General features: G+C 34.9%; 1 protein-coding gene across 2 annotated transcripts in view; it reads right to left on the bottom strand.

The window, feature by feature from the left end:
* Positions 1–22,052, bottom strand: part of ERCC8 (ERCC excision repair 8, CSA ubiquitin ligase complex subunit) — a 64,959-nt gene that overhangs the window by 34,070 nt on the left and 8,837 nt on the right. For both annotated transcript variants that reach the window (XM_072605560.1, XM_072605561.1), the window contains 4 exons: positions 12,737–12,860; positions 5,914–5,995; positions 4,872–4,940; positions 3,089–3,155 (listed from right to left, as the gene is read on the bottom strand). In XM_072605560.1, coding sequence (XP_072461661.1) covers positions 3,089–3,155; positions 4,872–4,940; positions 5,914–5,995; positions 12,737–12,860 — 342 coding nt within the window. The remainder of the gene's footprint in view (positions 1–3,088; positions 3,156–4,871; positions 4,941–5,913; positions 5,996–12,736; positions 12,861–22,052) is intronic.

The following is a 22,052-nucleotide window of genomic DNA, read 5'->3' as shown; positions in this document are numbered from 1 at the left end:
TACATTAAAAGCAAGACCCCTTTCTTCTCTTTTCTCCTAGAATCATAGACAATTAGGGGAAAGGAGTTTTGATCTTCCCAATATTCTCTTGCTCAGGTTTGGGATAAGTAGAAAACTTCTGCACGACGGGTGGCTGGAATAAAAAATGGTGTGATGTTGAACGTGTTTACATATGATCTGCTTGAATGTCAACTTCAGATCTCTCACTTGCTTCCATTCTAGCTCTGTCCCATCAGTGAGGTTCACAGAAAATAACTGGCTTCCTTCCTTACCTTCTTTCCATTTTCCCCTTCCAACCTGTCCTTCCTGATCCTACTGCTATGTGGCTTCCAACCCCCTAAATAAATCTACACAGATATAGATATATTCTTAGGTGTGAGATACTTATAAGTAGCCATTTCTAAACTATGCTTGCAATTTTGGGCAAGGCAGCAATTTAAATGTGACCAAAAAACTGAAGGTAGCTCTTTAAAGTACCTAACGAGAAACCAGGGGAGAATCTGGGAAATGACACTTTTGTTATACTATAGAAAACATAGAGAAGACTGGTATTTAATTTTTCACATAATTTATTAAGTGAAAGACAAAAATAAAACCTTCCTTTATCAATATGTTACTTATTATTACTGCTTAGCAATCTAATGGAAACAATTTATTTAAGACAATTTCAGTACAACTTCAGGGCTTGACAAAGTAGGCTACTTTGCAAATTCTGTGCAATTTGATGTCATGTAAATTCACAAAATGAAACTATTTGAGAAGACAGCTTATAAAGATAGCCGGGCAAGACACAAATTGGTAATATTTAGATATTTTCTAAACTATAAAATTTATTCTTCTTTACAATCTCTAAACTTGATCAATATTTACTGATAATCTATTTGATTGCTTCTGACATTTTTTTAACTTCAGAAGTTTAAAAAATAATGTAAATAATCATAATAGTGTGGTGACAGCATATTGTATACATACTTGATACGGAATGAGGGGCTAGGATTTGAAATTTGTTCTTACAGTTATGTAGACTGATAAATTATGTGACTATAGGAAGATCCTTTAACTTCTCTGAGATTAATTTTTTCATTTGTAAAATGGGTATATAGTAGAACTTACACTATCTGTCCCCTAGGATCATTATGAGTAACAAAGGAAAAATAGAAACACTCTAAGCACCCCTTTATAAATGATTATTATAGTTGACATTTATAGTGTATCATATTTTAAGGGTTACAAAATGTGTAAAAGATATTAACTCACTTGATTCTTGCAACATCTTCATAAGGTGGGGAAAATAGATGATAAGATCTCCATTTTACAAATAATGTAAATGACGCTTGCTGAGGGTTAAGTGACTTGGACAAGGTCACTCAGCTAGTTAATAAGATGAGGTAGGATGTGAATCCAGTCCTTCCTGAACCCAAGTTTAGCCCTCTAAATCACAAATCTAATTCAAAACTACAACTTTTCTGAATACTGAGCTAGAGATACATTTTACCTGTAATAAAGTAGTTACTGTTATAGTAGTCTGGGACCAAGGATATTCTTTTATAGCTTCAACAGAACAGTTGTTGTTGTTTAGTCATTTCAGTCGTGTCCAACTTTATGAGATCCCATAGCGGGTTTTCTTGGCAAAGATACTTGAGAGGTCTGACATTTACTTCTCCAGCTCATTTTACAGAGGAGGAAACAGAGGCAAACAGGGTTAAGTGACTTGTTCAAGGTCACGTAGCTAGTAAGTATCTGAGGCCAGATTTGAACTCAGGAAGATTTGAACTCCTGACTCCAGACCTGGTACTCTATCCACTGCACCACCCAGCTGCCCAAACCTGCCACAGATGACATAAGTGGTCCCTGCAGGATGAATGGCAGGAAGGCTGTGGAACAGTGGGCACCAATTTGCTTTGTTTCTTTTTTCTTTATCTACAAGGAAGATGAACATCCAAGGACTACTTACTTTTCCCTTCATGAGGTCTTTGAAAAATTAAGGGATAAAAGAATAATTCTGCATGAGTCTAAGAGAAGAATAAAAATCAAATGTGCAGTAATTTACACAGCTGGCATTTTATTACATCAATAATTGAGATTCATGTAAAAATATAAATCTGGGTCTCAAGGGGGTACATATTAGGACCCCTGACATTTATCATGCAGTGACTGGTTCTGGGTTGAGAAGAATAACCAAGAGAAGTGGTTGGTTTTTGGTTGTTTTTTTTTTTAAGGACAAACTTGTCAGATTAGATCTAATTATTAATGCACATAACACATTCTCTATGCCCTCCCTACTGACTGGGAAAACAAAGCAAAACACAACACAGAAATTCACTGGACTTCTCCAGTTCCCTTTGATTATTATTTGTTCAAGTTTCTATTTTTTGGAGACTTTGTGTAATTTTCCTGTAGTGGTAGCTTGACGTGACAACACAAAGCCTTGTAGTCCTTTAGATAAGAAAGAACTTGGAGCACTTGGATGCTGAATTGGGACCCTACTGTAGTTAACAAAATTTTTTTGTTTTTGCTTTGAGGCAGAATCAGGCAATTTCTAAAGTTCTGGAAAGAGCCATTTTATAACATCCTGAACTTATCTAAAAACATACATGTACAACAGAAAAGTCTCTCATTTTTGTTTTCTTATGAAATTCAAGTCACAACAGATAGCTCTAGCAAGTGTAAAGTGGTTCAGCAGCTGACATTTGTTTTCCAGGGGACAAACATTACTACACTAAATAAATAAAATTAAATGCTCATGTAAAGATGACATTATTGGGTGTACCTGAATTATTTTGCCCGTAGACTTAACAAATTGCCACTCATATACCTATGAATCTCACTCATTTCTTGTTCAACTCACTATGTAAAAAAAGGGAAAGTTATAAGATGATTAGCTGGGTTAGCAATACTGTGGACCAGAGCTTATTTCAGTGTGACATATTCAGAACTAAAATTTGACAAATCTCTATAGTCCATTTTCCAACAACAGAATTATACCAAAAGAAGTCAAAACACTTAAACCATATGAATGCAGCTCTTCCAAAATGCTGATTAGCAATTATTGTTCTAACTTTTATATAAAAATTAAAATACATTTTACCTTGCTGTTGCCAAGATATATTCATAACGTGGAGACCAGGAAACTGCTAATATTTCCTGTCTGTGACCTACAAATATAAGAACATAAAAAGTTTTATGAGGTCTTTGAAAAATTAAGGGATAAAAGAATAATTCTGCATGAGTCTAAGAGAAGAATAAAAATCAAATGTGCAGTAATTTAAACAGCTGGCATTTTATTACATTAATAATTGTGATTCATGTACAAACATAAACCTGGGTCCCAAGTGGGCACATATTAGAACACCTGACATTTATCATGCAATGACTGGTTTTAGTTTGGGAAAAATAGTCAAAACAAGTGGCTGGCTTTTTTTTTTTTTTTATTAAGGACAAAGTTGTCAGATTAGATCAAATTACTAATGAACACAACACCTTTACAAATCACTTAATTTGCCACAGAGAACAAACATCCTTCAAATGAGTAAAGATATTTTTTTCATATATTCACCAAGTTAGGTTCATAGATTTAATGCTGGAAGGAACTTTTAGAGGTCAACTAGTCTGACTTCTTCATTTTGCAGGTAAAGAAAATAGGGCCCAGGGAAGTTAAATGACAGAGATGGTATGTGGCAGAACTAGGTGGAGAAAACATGATTTTTCTTCATATACTTAATTTTAAAAATATATTGTCTAGTTCAAGGGCAAACTATTAAAATTCTTTTAGAAGTAAAAACAATTTATTTTTTCCAATTACATGTAAAAATAATTTTTAACCATCTTGGGGTTTTTTTTGCTTTTTTTTTTTCCACAATTTTGAGTTCAAAAATCTCTCCCCTCTTCAATCACTGAGAAGTCAGTCAATTTGATAAAGGTTATACATGTATAGGAAGGCAAAAAAGGGGAAAATATCTTTAAAACAATTTTTTCTAGAAAGCCTAGGAACTATATCTTTCTAAAAATGATAGAAGAACATTTTAAAATCTGAAGTCAATAGTGATTGATTCTGGCACTGTTAATCAAATCACTTTTCCCCTGAGTGAACTACTTAGGCACTTTATTTGTCTGCCTTGTATTAACAAATTCATGAAATTTGAAAAAACATGATCTTTCAGCAAATTTTCTTGATGATGTTTTATTTTAATTAATTCAAAGAAACGTTAAATAAAGCATTGAAGCTTTGGGTAGAAAGAAAGGATGTCAGACTTGCATTTTACATATTTGAATAAAATCAAATACTTCCTCCCTTAAATTCCTTATTTCAGTGGTTCAGAATTCATGTTAATACAATTCTGAATGGCTAGAATAAAAAAAAAAGGGATGTTCACAGTTTTCCTTGTTATATTTTACTGGTCTAATAAAAGTTTCATAATCTCATTATTTAAACATGCCTTTTAACATATCAGAAGTACTTTCAGAAGGGAAGAAAGATGCTTCTGGATATTACAACAAAAGTTGACAATGTAGGCAGAATGTTAGGATAACAGTTCATTTTGTGTAATTTTGACAGATTCACTTACCATTCTCATTTTGGACTTAGATATTTCAATCAAGCATAAACTGTCAAATGAAACTAGGCTGTGAGAGGTAGATCTTGCATTTTCCATGGACTCTGGCCCTTGGACATTTTCATGCCTCTTCTCAAATTCAGGAACACCAGAACAATGCACAGAAGGAGCTTTTCTCCCGTTTAGTTTTAACAGCTAGCACAAAATACATCAGTCATGTCACTGACAAAGAATACATTGTCAGTAATATGTCTTCACACTGAACAGTTTACTCAAAGTAGTTATTGTCTAACATTTATGTTCCAAAATGAAACGTACCCTGTAGAATGTGGGAAAAGGATCCAGACTTTAAGTCACAAAGTTGTACTTTGGGGCCTTTAGTACCAACTGCAACAATAAAAATAAAAATCCTTTAACACAACTTTTTCATGAAATAAAGAAGGAAAAAAACCAGCAAGGACGTTATAGTTTTGGAAGTTATAGTCATAAGTTGAAAATTTACACTTTTTAAATGGGAATAAAGAAAATGTGATTTAGTTCCAACAATTCTTAGAAGAGTGGTTTAACTACATAAATGATATACTTTTATATATCAGTAAGATATTAACTCAGATTAAAAGAAAGAAGGTTTCCCTTTCATGCTAATCCATCTAAAATAAGACATAGTCTCCAAAGAAAATAAAAACATTTTGCTAAAGGAAGAAAAAATTCTCAAATTACTTAAACTGTAAAAATATAATGGGTTTTTACATATAGTTGATTTTGGTAGGGGAAGAGGAGCAGATGTATGATTTAATTGGTACCAGGAACTCTCAGTGAGTCAAGTCTTCCCCACCAGGGCAAATCAACATCAGCTTTGCAATTAATAATCTTAGAGTTGATTAGGCCAAATTATTAGGATTTTCTGTTTATTAAAGTATTAGATCTAATCCAATTTGGGCCAGAATTTCCAGATTACACAAAGACACAGTAATTAAACCTCTGAAAGAACTGTGGTGATAGTAAAATTCATTCAGTTTTCAAAATGAAATAAAGTTACACGCTACATTCTTTTTATTTTGTCATTTAACAATTTATTTTCTCATTTTCTTCTCTCCCCAACTAGTGAAAAAAAAGAAAAAAATTATTTTAACAAATATATATAATCCAACAAAACTATTTACTATAATGCTCATGTAAGTATTGTGTCTCGTTCTGCATCTCTGTTATGAGGTGGGTAAATGCAGTACTAATTTTTAAAACCAAACCACACAAAAAACCCTACTATTCTTGAGCTAAACTCACCTAAAAATGCTGTATGTAAAAAAAAAAATTCTGATTCAGGAAAAATATATCAATTTAATTATAATTACATACACACCTGCTATCAAACAGTGTTTGGTGGCAACTGGAGACATATGATGACTATAGACTGTTCCCTCAAAATGAAATACATCTGCAGGCTGATAATCAAAAGACAATATTTATAAAGTTTGAGCTCTGAGTAGAAGAATAATAAAAACATATTTCTTCCCTACTTATTTTAGAAACTATCTGATCATTTACAGATGAATAGACAATATATTTATGTTTCTATGTTATCTTTAGTACAAGTTCAAACAGATTTCCAATACTTTTTGGCTTCTCTTTTTTAATGTGTGAAATAATTTTCTCTAACAAAATGCAATTTTGATATGTCAAGAATTTTAGTTCAAGTAATACATCTCATGAAAGTATCTTGGGTAATTTCAGCTAAGATGGCTGTCAGAAATGGAAGCAGACAACTCAGTTCCCACATCCTTAGCCCAGCAAAAACCTAAATATTTGTACCAGACTGAAAAATGAATAAAAATTCATTGAGAAATTCAACTAAGCAACTCCATCCATGCAAGACTAAATAAAATGACAGACAGAAGTCAAAAGGCAATGCAGTTCTATCAGAAACGTCAGCACCACCACAGGCCTATGAGCTGACCAGACAAACCAGCGACACTTCTAGCCTGAATAGATCTGTATCCACATTCACCAATAGTGGAGGGTTTCCACAAGAAAGCCTCAGAATGGTCAGAAACTCACAGTGGACTACTGGATGCAGCAGTCACCAATTCAGGCTTAGCAGTGCTCAGAACAGGACAGCTGAGGCCCTATAATTCCAATGTTTGTAGTACTAGATCATGAAATGACAGAAGAAGTGTTAAAGATCCATTAGTCTGAATTTCAAAGTTCCAAGGGATCCTAAAACCTCATAGTTCTCTTAGTAAAAATAAACCCCAGAGGTGGTCAGCAGAGGAAATAAGGTTTAGATCAAGAATAGCTGACTATCTTGCCTAAAATCAAAACAGAAGATGGAAAATGATCCTGGCACAAATCTCAAAATCAGAATTAGTGTAGGAGGTATGAATAAACTGAAGAAAATATAAGCTACTTTAAAGAATAGATGTAGACACACCTAAAATTCCAACCTATAAGACAATTAAATGGATTTTCTACAAGAGCTATATGAGTATCTAAAAGGAAGCAAGAGAAAGAGAAATGGTAAATCTTACCTAAGTAATAGATTCCTGAAAATTAGAGTAGACCAATAAGAAGAAATCAATGATTCCATAAGAAAGCAAGAAATGTTAGAACAAAACCAAAAGACTGAAAATTAGAAGCATGTATAAGATTATTTCTATCAAAAATAATTAGCATAAAAAATAGTTCCAGGAGAGAGAATTTAAGAATCATTGAAAACTGTGAGAATCATGGTTAAAAGAAAAGCACAGGCACTGGATTTTAAGAAATCATAAATGAAAATTATCCAAATTTTTTAGAAACACAAAGTAAAGTAAAAGAGAAAAACCATCAACTAATCACTTCTGGAAAGAAATCCCCAAAAGAAAAGTCCCAGGAATGACTATAATATAGTCATTATTATAGAGAGCCACAGTTATATTATGAATAGCCATATTTACATTATATTTATACTTCTATTATTTCTATTATATATATTATTTATAGTATATTTATATAAGTAGCCATATCTATATTATAAATAGCCAATAAAACAGCCAAAACCCTTAGTTTCCACATAAAAGACAAAAAACTGCGAAGGATAAGGAAGGAGTTCAAATGCCATTGAACTAGGATTACATAAGACCTAGCAGAAAAACATTATTTATTGCAAAAGATAAAGGCTTGTAACAAAGAATAATGTACCCTGCAAAGCTGAGTATAATACTAATGGGGGAAAGGGGGGAGAATGAACCTTTAACAGAAGAGGACTTTGAAGCATTTTCAATAAAAAATAAAAGACCTGAGTAGAAACTTTGAAAGACAAACAAAAGTGTCATGAGAAATATAGAAAGGTAAATTTATTTGAATAACTAGAAGGGGCTATTGCAGGGATAGGGAACCTGTGGCCTCAATTTGTTCTGTAAAACTTGGATTCAGTCAAAAGGCCGCACCCAAGGACCTAGAAAGCCACATGTGGCCTCATGTGAGCTATGATGAGGTGCTAACATTCTAAAAGGGGAAGAAGAAACCAATGTGTTTCACAAACTTTGTCTTCAAAAGACATTGAGGGACTCAAGACAGAGGAAGCTGGGGCATGCTGGTTCTATCCTAAGTTTTAAGAAGGGAAAGAAAAAGGAAAGTAAAAGGAATTAATTGCTATAAAGAGGAGAAAAGTATGGAACCTATATTATTTGTCATAGTAGGAGTGAGAAGAGTATACAGATCTGAAGCAAGGGGTGGCAAGAGCAGTTATCAGACGACTTTTACTCTTCTATGAACCACAAGAAGGTTGAACATGGTGGATGCACATTCACACACACAGTGAGTAGTGCAGGAATACATCAGAGGCAAAACTGGTGTTTATATGAAGAAGTGAACAAGAAGGTTAACAATCACAATTACCCCCCCAGAAGAAAAAATGGGACCATTAAAATTTTTTTAAATGCATAGATGAGAATAGAAGGAAGCATAAACAAGTGGTACAATTCTGAAAGGTAAATTTATTACATACTTTAAAAATAGTAAGCTGCATGGAATAGGTTTGTGGTTTCATGTACAATCCTCTTTTTAGGCTTGACTTTATATACAGAAATGCTCATGTTTTGGATTTGTGTTTAAATGCAGAATAAGCAAAATACTTTTTTTGAAAAGTAAAATAACTTAGAGTACTGTTCACAGAGCTCTGAGCTTAATGTTGGATAATAATATTATATTGTAAAATTTGAAGCAAACCCACAAAATGGATCATAAGGTTCTACAAAATCAAATATACATATATATATTCTCCTTAAATTGTTAGTATAAAAATAATTGTGGGGAAGAATTTATTTTCTAGGTAAGTTAGAAGCTTCAAGTATGCATTTTTGAAAGGCTTAGATGAATTCACATGTTAAAACTATAATAGACTATTAAGGGAAATTAGAGATGACAGAGCACAAGTCTATCCTTGGGAGGTTCATGTCATGGAGAAAAATTATGAAATAACTTATAAATGGCACTTTTAGACATGAAGTTGCGCTGGCAGGGCAGTACGCTATTTCTTGGGAATGGAAAAAGGAAGTGAGGAGAAGAGGAGGGAAGTTATATTGGCATAAAATGAAAGAGTTCCTTTAGCTTTGGTATAGTGGATAGAGCATTGGACTTCAAATTAGGAAGACCTAGATTTAATTCCCACGAGACTGTTGTTACTAAACTGGCAAGTTAGAGACTCTCTGGGTTTCAGTTTTCTCATCTATAAAATAAAAAGGTTAGACTGAACAACTTTTAAAATCTCTTCCAGCTCAAAATACATGATCCTACGATTCTTATTTATACGTGAACAAATCGAAATTGCTTCAGAGAAAGCCTAAACAGATGAGATATTAAATTCTATTCTTAAAGCACTCTATATCAGCTTTGCATTCATTTTCAATAACATTTTAAACAAATAAAAATAATTTAAAATTAGAAAAAAGAAAAATTTCAAAATTATCCATCAAATATTTTTTAATGATTTTTTTCTTGAAATTTAATTTAGCAAAGTTAATTGTGTTTACAGTGGTCAAAACTAGAAATAAAGGTTTTATTATTATTACATAATGTATTTTTTATTGAGTTCTGCTGTATTAAATACGTGCAAAGGTATTCAAAGTAATGTTCTGTACTTGGAAAAAAGAAAACTACAGTAACGGACACATTTTCATTTCTTTTTTTAATGTTCTATTGTATTTTTATTTATTGTATATTTAAAATTTATTTATTCTTAAACACATTTTCATTTCTTGATTGAAAAACTAGTTCCCTTTTATAACCTTCGGGTGGCAGTCCCTGTTTCTTTCTCTAGAAACCTCATTTTATTCCTTATCAAAAACATTATAAACTAAGAAAATCAAACCAAAATAATGATGCGCAATCCAAGAGTAATGCCTAATAACCTTTATTAGCTAACATATATTAAACATAAATCTTTCAAGATAAAATTATGAAAAAATATTGCTTCAAAAATTATTTCAAGAATGTTTCCTTACTCTATAGAAAATTTTGCTGTAGGATTTCAGTGTGATTGTATAGAATTATTATTTTTGTAGAAATTACTGAGCATTTTCCTTAGTCCTATAAATTTTTTTGAGAAAATGGTCAGGTTTGCCAAAAATTTAGTTGTTGTCTAGCTCTCTACACTCACCCACGCAAGATTATATTTACTGTTCATCAATGAAAAACAGCTCTTTAGCTAGCAGTAGCAAACTGAAAAACACAACAATATGTAATGATTGTTACTTTTAGGTCTTGGCACATTGCTAAATTCTATTTTTCTTGCTACTTAAGTCTATTCAAATATGGCCCAGGTCAAATTAATGACAATAATCAAGTATTATTTAATTTTGAGCTATAAGGTTGCTCATATACTTTACTGTGCTGCCATACGTTTTCCAAAAGTTCAGAATTTTAATGAACTTTTAATGGCCATGTTACTATAATTGTTGACTAGTAATTTAGATTCACATTTTTGTATTGATCAATATTATTTATTCTTCCAATAAGTAATTATTAACCTGCTTTGTGCCTAAGACTGTGCTAGGACCTGTGAGAGATACAGAGCACAGAATAGTCATTTAGGTAAAAAGACAGACTGTAATAGTCATTTAACAAGGCAAATAATAATGTAAATAGATGGTAAAGACAATAGAAATTCATAGAAAAGGGAGACCTCTATAGGTTAGAAAATTTCAGGAAGGAAAAAGGAACAACAATTAATGCTTGAATTTAGACAATGGAAGGGTATTCTAAGACTTAAGGCAGTCAAGAAAAGACTTATAGCCCATGATGGTCCTGCAATGTTTAGAAGGCAGTAGGAGATCAACCTAGACCAGGGGATGGGGAATTTATAGCCTGAAGGCCACATGTGGTCTTCTAGGTCCTCAGGTGTGGCCTTTTGACTGAGTCCAAGTTTTACAGAACTAATTCTTTTATTAAGGGGATTTATTCTGTAAAGTTTGGAGCCAAAGGGCCACACTTAAGGACCTAGAGGGTCACATGTGGCCTCGATGTTACAAGGTCCTCGAGGCCACAGATTCCCCACCCCTGACAGTACTTTGGAATATCAGTTAATAAAGTTGGATTGGAGGAAAGGTGAAGTTATGGAGTTGCCATTTAAATAGCTTATAAGATTGGGTAGTTCATTTTATCTCTAAAACTTCACAGCTGCATCAGCAATAAAATGGGAATGATAAGATTTATGCTAATTACTTCACAACACCAAGGCGATCTTTCACAGGTAAGGATCAAATGGGAAAATACATAAGAAAGTCCTATGTAAACTGTAAATAATATTTCAAGCATTTATAATACTGTTGCATCTCCACTGATGCAGGTCAGAGCCCTTCAACAGATTGTTTTCAAGAATTTGATGGTCAAAAAATTCTTCACTCTGGTGATGGAGCCCCACTGTACTTAGCCAGGCTCATCCTTGGATAATAAGCTTATAATCCATCCCTAATTCTCTAATCAAAGCCTTCCAAGTTTGGTAGTACCTAGAGTTGTACTCTGCTGGTAGCTTTAGGGAGACCAGAGTCACCGCCCTATCACAATGAGGTACCAGAGTAGAACTTTAGTAAACTATAACATGTTATAGAAATGTGAGCTATTATCAGGATCAGTGTAAACATTAAATGCCAGATGGAGAAATTCCTTTTCTAAGTAATGATTTAAAAGGCAATTTTGAAAAAAAAAAGTAATATGATGAAGTCAGTGTTTTATGAAGATTAATCTGGTGATAGTGGGAACAAACTATAGGGGGGGATAATAGAAACAGAGAAAACAGGAAGCTATCTAGGTATGAGGAAATGAGGGCCTGATTTAGGATGATGGCAACAGTAATGAAGAAGAGATGAATGAAAAATATTTTTGAGGAAAGAATTTATAGACTTAGAGAATGGCTAAGCTTTAAGGAACAAAAGACAAGAAGAATTAAAGAAATCTGCAGAAAGAATTTCAACATATGGTGCTTAAAAGGAAATTTGGGACATGAGAAGTCATGAGTTTTGGACATTCTGAGTTTGATGTGATGACAGAACATCCCATAAGCAAGAAGAACTAAAGACCTGCCAAACATGTGCACGCATCTACATACACACACACACATGCACACACACGTATACCAATTTTACTGGTTAGAGGAAATGTGGAGGTAAAGAATATCTACCAGTTCATATCAGCACCTTCTACAGTATAATTTAGAGTTGCTTCTCTCTAATTTAGTTGCCTCCATAATTTAAAGCTATCTAGAGCACTGAAAAGTCAAATGACCTGCCCAGGGTTATGCAGTTAGTATGTGAGAGAAGTGGGTCCTGAGCCACAGTCTTGCTTTACAATCAATTCTCTATGATGCCACATTGCCTTTCTAGCCTGTTTTTAAAGAAGGTGAGATTGTTAGCCATAATAGTGGTATATTTAAATGAATACACTTGTCTTTATATAAATAGGTCTAATATTCTTTTTTCTTTTAAAAATTGGTAACCCCCCTCAACAAATAAATAAAAGTAAAAATTGGCAATAAAGATGAATAAAGTAATTTACCCAAAAGATCATGTGAATTTTCACTGTCTTGCTTATGTCTAGTAGAATGCATTAGCTTTCAATGTTGTCACAACTCTCAACCTTACTAGCAACATCGGCAAATAGACCAAGGATTGAAATCTCCTTCATCCTTTGAGTGATTTAAATAGACTTACCTGTAATGTGTTTGTGTCCCATATTTTCAGAGTTTTATCAAATGAGCTTGAGGTGAACATGCCAGTATCATGAGGATACCACTGTACTGTCTCTACACTATATTTGTGAACATCAGGATGGTTTCTACAAAGCAGGAAGAGACAATATGAGGTTCCAAATGTCCCAAACAAAAAGTCACCAGTCTGGTCTTTGACGTCATCGCTCAACTTTACTTGGCCACTTCAAAGTTACCAATGATCTCTTTTAAAGTAAATTTTTAATGAATTTTTTTTTAACATCACCATAATTTCCCACAGTATCATCCCCTTCCACCTCCCAGGGAGCCATCTCCTATAACAATAGTACTTTTTAAGGACAATAAAAAAATCAGCAATAATGATCAACAAATCTAAAAACATGTATAATGTTCAACTCTAGCTCTCCCACCTCTGCAAAGGCTCAGGGAGAAGTATCTCCTCCCATGTTTTCTTTTGATCCATTACTCTTTATGATTTCACAACATAAACTTTTGATTTTTTGAGTACAATTTTTCTTTTCTTTTATACTGTTGTATATTGTTATATTATCTTCTTGGCTCTGCTTACTCACTGCCCATCAGTTCATGTAACTCTTTCCCGCTTCTTTGTATTCATCACATTCATCATTTTGTAAAGCACAGAAATATTATAGTCAAGGATCACAATTTGTTCAGGATCATAACATTCTCCAATTCATGGGCATATAATTTGTTTCCTATTCTTTGCTATCAGAAAAATAATGTTGCTATAAATATGATGTATATGGTGACTTTCTTCTTATCAATAGTTGCTTTGAGGTATAATCATAATAATGGGATCTCTGGGTCACAGAGGGCATTTTAGTCACATTATTTGCATAATTCCAAATCTTTTTTTCAAAATGGCTGTACTGATTCACAGTTCTAGCAACAATGCACCAGTGTACCATCTTCCCACAGTGCCTTCTATACTGAATATTCTCATCTTTTTCATCTTTGCCAATTTGCAAGGTGTGAGGTGAAACCTTAGGATTCTTTTGATTTGCATTTCTCTTATTATTAATGATTTGGGATTTTTTATGTTGTTGTTTTTAGTTTGCAATTCTTTTGAGAATTATTTGTTCATATCCTTTGACCAATTCTCTACTGGGGCTGTTTTGTGGTTTTACATGTAAGTGTATGCTAATTGTTTATTTATCTTGAATATCTATATATCAGAGAAATTTGATACAATGATTATTTTCCACTTGACTGCTTTCCCTTTTAGCCTAGTACATTAATTTTGTCTATGGGGAAAGTTTTCAGTTTCATGTAATCAAAGTTATGTACTTTATCTTCTGTAATTGCCTTTGTCCCTTATTTGGTTCAAACATTTCATACCTATAGATGTGAAAGGTGCATAATTTTTTTTATAGTATGATCTTTAAAATTAAGGTCATGTTTCCATTCGGAATATACTGTGGAATGTAGTGTAAGTGCTGGTCTAAGCCTACTTTCTGCCAGACTTCTTTCCAGTTTTCTCAGTAGTTTAAATCAAATAGAGTTCTTTCCTAAGTAATTTGTTTTTTGATTTATTGTTTTATGGTTTCTAATTCTCCTAAGTCTGTTTCACAATCTACCTCTCTGTTTTTTAACCATTACCAGAAGGTTTTGATGATTGCTACTTTATAAAATAGTCTAAGGTCTGGAAATGCTATTCCCCCTTTGCCTCTATCCCTTTTCACAATTTCCCTTGATATTCTAAATCTTCTGCAGTTTCCAAATGACTTGCTATTTTATCAATTCTTATAAAATACTAATTTGACAATCTGATCTGTGTAACATTAAAAGTATAAGCTAACTTGGTACAACTGTAATTTTTATTATATTCATACAGCCCAGCCACGAATATTGAATAGTCTTCCACTTTGAAAGGTGCTCTTTATTTCTTTAAGAATACTTTGTAATTGAGTCTATACATGTGCTTTGGTAGATTAGTACCTAGACATTTTACATATTTTCTAGTTATCTGAAATGGAATTTCCCTTTCTATTACTGCCTCTTGATTTTGCTGTTACATAGAAATGCAGTTGATTTTTGAGGATTTATTTTGTAGCCTACAACTTTGCTAAAATTATCTGTTAGTATTTCTGTGGATTCCCTAGATTTTCCCAAGTAAATTATCATATCATCAGCAAATAAGGATAGTTTTTCTCTTCTCTTTAGTTATGTTTATGCCCTCAATAGCTTTCTCTTGTCTTATTGCTGCTGCTAGCATTTCTAGAACTGTATCAAATAATAGTGGGGAAACTGGGCGTCCTTGCTTTACTTCTATAATCTTTGAATTGCCAAATTTGATGGTCTTTTATCACTCCTAATCCTTCTCAACCTCTCTCCTTCTAGATACTCAATCCTCTCTGGGTTTTTATAACACCACTCTCTCTTGGTTTGCCTACCACCTGTCTGACTGCTCCTCAGCCTACCTTGCTGGATCATTATCCACATTATGTCCCTTAATTCAGGGTTTTCTGAAAGATTTATCTTTTCTTACTCCTCTATTCCTTGGCAACCCCATCAGTTCCCATGGGTTTAACTATCAAATCTATAGAAATGATTCCCTAATCTTTATATCTAGCCCTACTGTCTCCTTTGAACCTCAGTCTTTTAGTGACAACTAGTCAACTACTGGACAATTTAAAAAGGAAGGCCCGGAGACATCTTAAAAACAGAAGATCCAAATACCAAGTCATTTTTGTCCCCGCTCTTCTACTCTCTTCTAAACTTTCCTGTTTCTGTAGAAGTCACCAATATCATTCTAAGTCTCAAGCTCATGATCTCAATATTATCCTGGACTCCTTCATTTTCTCCTTCCCACACATCCAATTGGTTGCCAAATCTTCTCATTTCTACCTTTACAATATCTCTCGCATCTAACCCTTTCACTTTACTTATGTAGCTAACATTTTAGTTAAGGTATTTGTCTATTACTAGTCTCCTAAATGCTTTATCCTCCGCTCAAATGCCAATTTATATGCCCAAGATAAGGGACTGACCTTGATACTCTTCTGCTTAAAATTCTTCATTGCTTTATTTGGAACTATGCCCAAAGGGCTACAAAAATGTGCATACCCTTTGACCCAGCAATATCACTACTAGGACTATATCCCCAAGAGATCATAAAAATGGGAAAGGGTCCCACATGTACAAAAATATATATAGCAGCACTCTATGTAGTTGCCAAAAACTGGAAGTCAAGGGGATGTCCATCAATTGGGGAATGGCTGAATAAATTATGGTATATGAACGTAATGGAGTACTATTGTGCCATAAGAAATGATGAACAAGAAGACTTCAGAGAGGCCTGGAAGGACTTATATGACCTGATGCTGAGTGAAAGGAGCAGAACCAGGAGAACTTTATGTACAGCAACAACCACAGTGTGTGAGAGTTTTTTCTGGTAGACTTAGATTTTTGTAATAACACAAGAACTTCTGAAAAAAAAAAAAAAAATCCCAATGGTGGACCTCAAGGCAAAATGCCTTCCACACTCAGAGAGAGAAATATGGAAGTCACTCACATAATGTAGCAGATCATGTTTGTGTATGTGTATCTGTTTGTGTATCATGTTCTGATTTGTTATACGGATTCTTTCATTTATCTTAGTCTGACTACACAGCATGACTATAGTGAAAATATACTCAATAGGAAAGTATATGTAGAATCTATACAGAATTGTATGCAGTCGTGGGGAGGGAGGGAGGTAGTGGGGGGTGGATGGGGAGGGATAAAATCGCAATTGTATGGCAGTGATTGTTAAACATTAAAAAAATAAAAAAATTAATAAAAATTAAAAAAAAAAAAAAATTCTTCATTGCTTTGTAGGGCCTCTAGGATGACATGCCATCTCTTCAGTCTAGCATTTGAAACACTCTACAATCTGGCTCTGTCCTATCTTTGGAAAATTATATTATTCCCCCTCATGTATTGTGTAATCTAATCAAAACAGCTTACTAGCTGCTCCTTAGATGCAGATACATTTTCTCCTCACCCTCTCAGGTTCAGGTCAAGTGGCACCTCCTATTCTAAGCCTTTCCTGATTCCCTGTACCTCCCTCCCCAGTTGTTTCTGCTTTCTCTCTCCTGAAATGATCTTATATTCACTTCTCTGTGTATATGTTGTTTTCCTGAGGAGACTGTAAGCTCCTTGAGGACAAGGTTTCATTTCTGTCTACGTATTCCTATAGCACTTCATAGTGCCTTTATGTATGCTAAGTGCTTAAATGTTTAGGGATTCATTTTGGTCTGCAGTTGTGGTTTAGTGTAGAGAACTAGTGAGGAAACACCTTCTACCAATTAAGTTCATTAATTGTTTTGCATCTTATAGCCTAAGAGAATTACCTGGTGCACTCAAAGCCAAAATGTGTCAGATGTCAGACTCAAACCCAGATCTTCCTGACAGAAGTTTGCTCTATGTGACTCTGCTTACAACTGTTCACTAAATTCAATTTAATAAGTATCAGAGTAGGACTTTAGTACAGGATAACATACATTAAATAAACAATGAATTAACAATAATTTGCTTTTCCTTCTTATAATTTAGATGATCGTTTGGGGGATGATTTCTTAAGAAACACTGTCTGAGGAAATATGAACTAATGCTTCTATAAATTTCCCTAGTAACTGGAAGAGGGCAATGACTTTAATACAGCCTCACAGGCTAATCCAGCACTTTTTCCTTTACTTTTCTTGCTTCTTCACCTCTGTTTGGGATATGATAAAACATAGGTGACCAAGATAAAAAGCACAAGGTTTCAGAGCTTCAAACTCCAGCAAGATCAGAAGCCAGGTACAGATACTGGGTGGTACAGATACTGGGTCCATCAATCAAGAGCTAGCTATGTGATCTTGGGTAATTCAAAGAAATCATAAATCTTTAGTTTCTCACTACAAACTAGGGATGATATCACTTATACTACTTACCTTACAGGGATGTTACAAAGATCAAATAAGACAAAGTGAAACATTTTGCTGTTTTTAAGGCCTATATAAATATAAGCAGTTAAATCACAAAATAATTATCACAGCCTCATGGTCTTAAAGACATTCTCAAAGAATTGTAAAAACATGGACAAGACATTACATCTTGTCTAACTGGCTTGCTTGCTGTGATATTAACTGAAACTATTTAATGCACAAATAAAATGAGGACCTGAGGTATGGGTGCTAATGAGGTAGCTTTGAATGAGCACAGCAGTCAAAAATGTGGACTGCCTGATTACTTCTCTGTTTTCCCTAAAATGTCATCAACAATCAGGTTTAACTCTAGACTTTTTTCAAATAAGTGAAGAAATCATAATGTCTCTAGAGAAGATGATTCAAACATTGTAAAGAGTTAAATACAACTCAGTTCATTAAACATTTATTCAATACCTACTGTGTACAAAGTGTATCCTATTGAGAGAAGAAAGTGGAGGTAGGAAGACTTATTAGGAGGATGCAGCCAAAAAGTCCTTCTAGGTGGTAATGAGAGGCTGAAATGAGAACTACTTAGAAAGTAGGTTTAAAAGAATTTGTCAAATGATTGGATATGGGAGGTGAAAAAGACAAAGAAATAATGTACAAATAAGCTACAAATTCATATCCCTAATGAGAGCCATAAGCCCTGTATATTAAGAATATAAACTCATATGAGAAGTAGTGTGGCATAATGGTTAAATTATTAGACTATGTGTTGGGAAGACCTGAACTCAAACCCTCACCTCTGACATCTTTTAGCTGCATGCTTATGGAGAAGTCATTTAACTTTTCTGTTAAATCTCTTTTGAGTCTTATGAAAATCTGTGAGGGAGGACGAAGAGGTAAGAAACTAGAGGATGTGAGAGGTTACGTGACTTGGATACAAGGTTTCTAAGTATCACGGGCAAGATTCAAGCCTTGAACTCGCTCTCTATCTCATGCTGCTCCTCCCTTGCAAGAAGGTTCACAGTGGCCTGGAATTAGGTATCACCATCTCTGTATGCTACAGGTTATAAAAGAAGGACCTGGATATTTTCTTGAGGCTGGGCCTTGGTACAGAAGAAAAGGTTATAAAGCTGGCACCTGGAAGTATGCAATACAGTTTGGAGCTATTAAGAATATGCTGAGAACAGAGTGGGTACAGAAAGGTATGACTACAGTTTCAGGGATGGAGATGATGCAGAAGAAAGTGTTGTGATTCAGAACCTGAGACAGAATGCAGAATTCGATCAGGGACCCTGGGTATTCAGGTAAGGATGCTTGGGCAGTTGGAGAATGCCTTGGGTGCGGGTCCCTGGTAGTTCTGTGGTGTCTCAATAAAGAAACCCAGAAGATTGGGGTTGCCTTAGAGGAAAGCCTGCCTTAAGGAAGCTCAGGAAAATGGAAGATCAAAATATTGAATGAAAGCAAGAAATTCCAGTTCCCATGTCCAGCTGAAAAGATTTGATGCATGCAGGTCATAGTGCACTCATCATAGTGTGATGACAGGACCTTGTGAGATGCTCTTTTTGAATGGAACAATTCAGTAGTCTCTATCCAGAATAAGAGATATGTGAAACTACATCCAATACGTAGGATAAAAAAAATTCAATTGCTCAAGTAGAAGATAAAAGGAAACATGGCTATATAACAGTATGCGTGAAACAGAAATGAGGATTTTACTGAAACAGACTCAATGTGATTCAACAATGTGACATGGCAGCCTAAGGGCCCAAGGTAAGATTAAGCAAAATCAACAGAAACAGAAAAGAAGCCAAGAAAGACTCCAGAAAGAGCTCTGATCATCTGACTAAAGGTTAACTTCTGGCATGATGACCACCTAGGGCACATGCAGAAAAGGATGGTTAGAACTGCAAGAAGGCTGGATACTTATTTGGATTAGTTAAGAGAAATAGAGATACAGCTGTTTTGTAGTAATGGAAGGGCTGCTACATGGAAGCAGGACTAATAAGTTCAGATGATGGATATAGAGTAAGAGGTGAAAACTGCAGAGGAAGATTTAGAGTTGACACAAGAAAAAACTTACAAAGAGAATGGGCTATACCAGGAAGAGGTTGGTTACTTGCTGTGAGCTTTAACACAGGGGCCAGATGACAATTTGTGGGCAATGCTGTAGTGCAGAATCTTGTTGCAGATACAGGTTGAACTGGATGATCTCTCAAGTCATTTCCTCCTCAGTGATACAAAGAGAATGTAGAGTCAAATACTTACCAAGGTTGTGCAGACAGGAATATGAAGAGAGTGGTATGTACCACTGAAGAAAGTGGGGGCAAGGGTTTTGTTTGTTTGTGTTTTATTTTTGTTCTCTATTTTTTAGAGAAAGATTATAAACTTAATTTTTGTCAAGTTGAATTTGAAGTACTAGTAAGACATTCAGATGACAAGTCTGGAGGGAGAGGATCAGCAGAGAAGTCCAAAAGAACGAGTACTGAGAAAATGCAAACAGATTTAACAATTAAACAATTACTGATAACTTTGGACAGACCAGTTTTAGAAAAGTGATGAAGTTGAAAGAAAGATTTAAAGGGTTAACAAGTTGGAGGAAAGTAGAGGAAATGAATGTAGACAGTTTCTTCTAGGTGCTTAGGGTAATTGTGAGATCTGTTGAAGGATTTTATTAAGGATGAAGAGATTCTAGTGTCTTTGTTGCTTGTAGAGAAAGGACCAGTAGATGAGGAGAAATTGGAGATTAATGGGGAAAAGCTACATAAGATGAGAGGTGATCAGATCAAGGGAAAATGCAAGGGCTGGCAGCCTTGGTAATCAGAAGAAACAAACTGAATTTATCACAATTCATCACAAGCTGAAATTAGGAGAAGGGAATGGAGGATGATGTCAAGGTATTCTAAGAAATAGAAAAAGGGAAAAAAGGGAGCTCTTGTTGAACAGTCTTTATTTGTGTGTGTGTGTGAAGTGTGAGTTCCTCAGCTGAGTAATTGGGGAAAGGGATTAGTGTGGGTGATCTGAAGGGGAAAGAGAGGTTTGAAATATCCTCTCTCTGGGGGATGGAATAACAAATAAATTAGGTAAGAGTTAAAAGGATTGCCTTCTAGTAATGAGGGCTCAGTTGAAATTAAAGAACATTAATTGGTAGTAGACTCAGCTGGCCATGTTGTGGGATTTCCTTCAGTTCTATTCAGTCCCACATGAGTAGAAGCAAAAGAGGTAGATGGTGGGAGTAACTTCTAACTTAAACAGCAAGGATGAAGAAATAGGAGGATTAGTTGAGAGGTAGAAATGGCAGCATATCTCAGAAACCAAGTGGTGATGATAATAAACTGAAAGAGGAGATGGTAAATGGTAAAGAAAGATGTAGAAGGATCAAAGAGGACAGGGACTGAGAAAAGGTATTTGGAAATTAAAGTCATTGGTGACCTTTAAGATACTGGTTTCAAGAAATGGTGAAAAGGTCATCTACAATAGATGCTTCCACTTTCTTCCCTCCCACTCTCTCCTTAACCTCTTACAATCCAGCTTCTGACCTTATCATTCCACTGAACCTGCTCTCTCCAACGTCACCATGATTTCTTGGTATCCAAATCCAAAGGCTTTTTCTCTATCCTGTCTCCTTGACCTCTTTGCAGCCTTTGATACCGTTGATCACTCCCTCACCCTTCATATTCTCGTCTCTCTAGGTTTTCAGGACACTTCTCTCTTCTTGTACTCTTGCCTGTCTAACCACTTCTATGAATTCCTTGGTAGATCCAGATCATGCCCTCTAATATAGGTGTCCCACAGGATTCACTGCTGGGCATCATCACCCATGGATATAATTACCATCTTTATGTTGATAATTCTCAAATCTACCAAATTCTCTGATGACCTCCAATTACCTTTTAGACATCTCAGACTAAATGTCTAGTAGACATCTCAAACTCAGTATGTTCAAAACAGAACTCATTACCTTTCTCCCTAAACCCTTCCCCCACTCCCTACCTTCCCTATTACTGTAGAGGACAATACCATCTTCCCAGTCCGTCAGGTTTGAAACCTAGGAGTCATACTGGATTTCTCAATAACTCCCCCTCCCTCCCAATCTGCTGCCAAGCCCTGTCAGTGTCACCTCTGCAACATCTCTTGAATATACTCCCTTCTCTCCTCTGACACTATAATCACTCTAGTCCAGGCTCTCATCATCTCATGCCTGGACTACTGCAATAGCCTGCTGATGGGTCTGCCTCCCTCTAGTTTCTCCCCACTCCAATCCATCCTCCATTCAGCCACCAAAGTAATCTTCCTAAAGCACAGGTCTGATCATGTCATTTGCCTACTTAATAAACTCCAGTGGTGTCCTATTGTCTCTAAGAATAAATACAAAAGGATCTG

Source organism: Notamacropus eugenii, chromosome 4 (assembly GCF_028372415.1).
Source record: "Notamacropus eugenii isolate mMacEug1 chromosome 4, mMacEug1.pri_v2, whole genome shotgun sequence".
In the NCBI taxonomy this organism is placed as follows: Eukaryota; Metazoa; Chordata; class Mammalia; order Diprotodontia; family Macropodidae; genus Notamacropus; species Notamacropus eugenii.
This window is presented reverse-complemented; position numbering and strand designations above follow the sequence as displayed.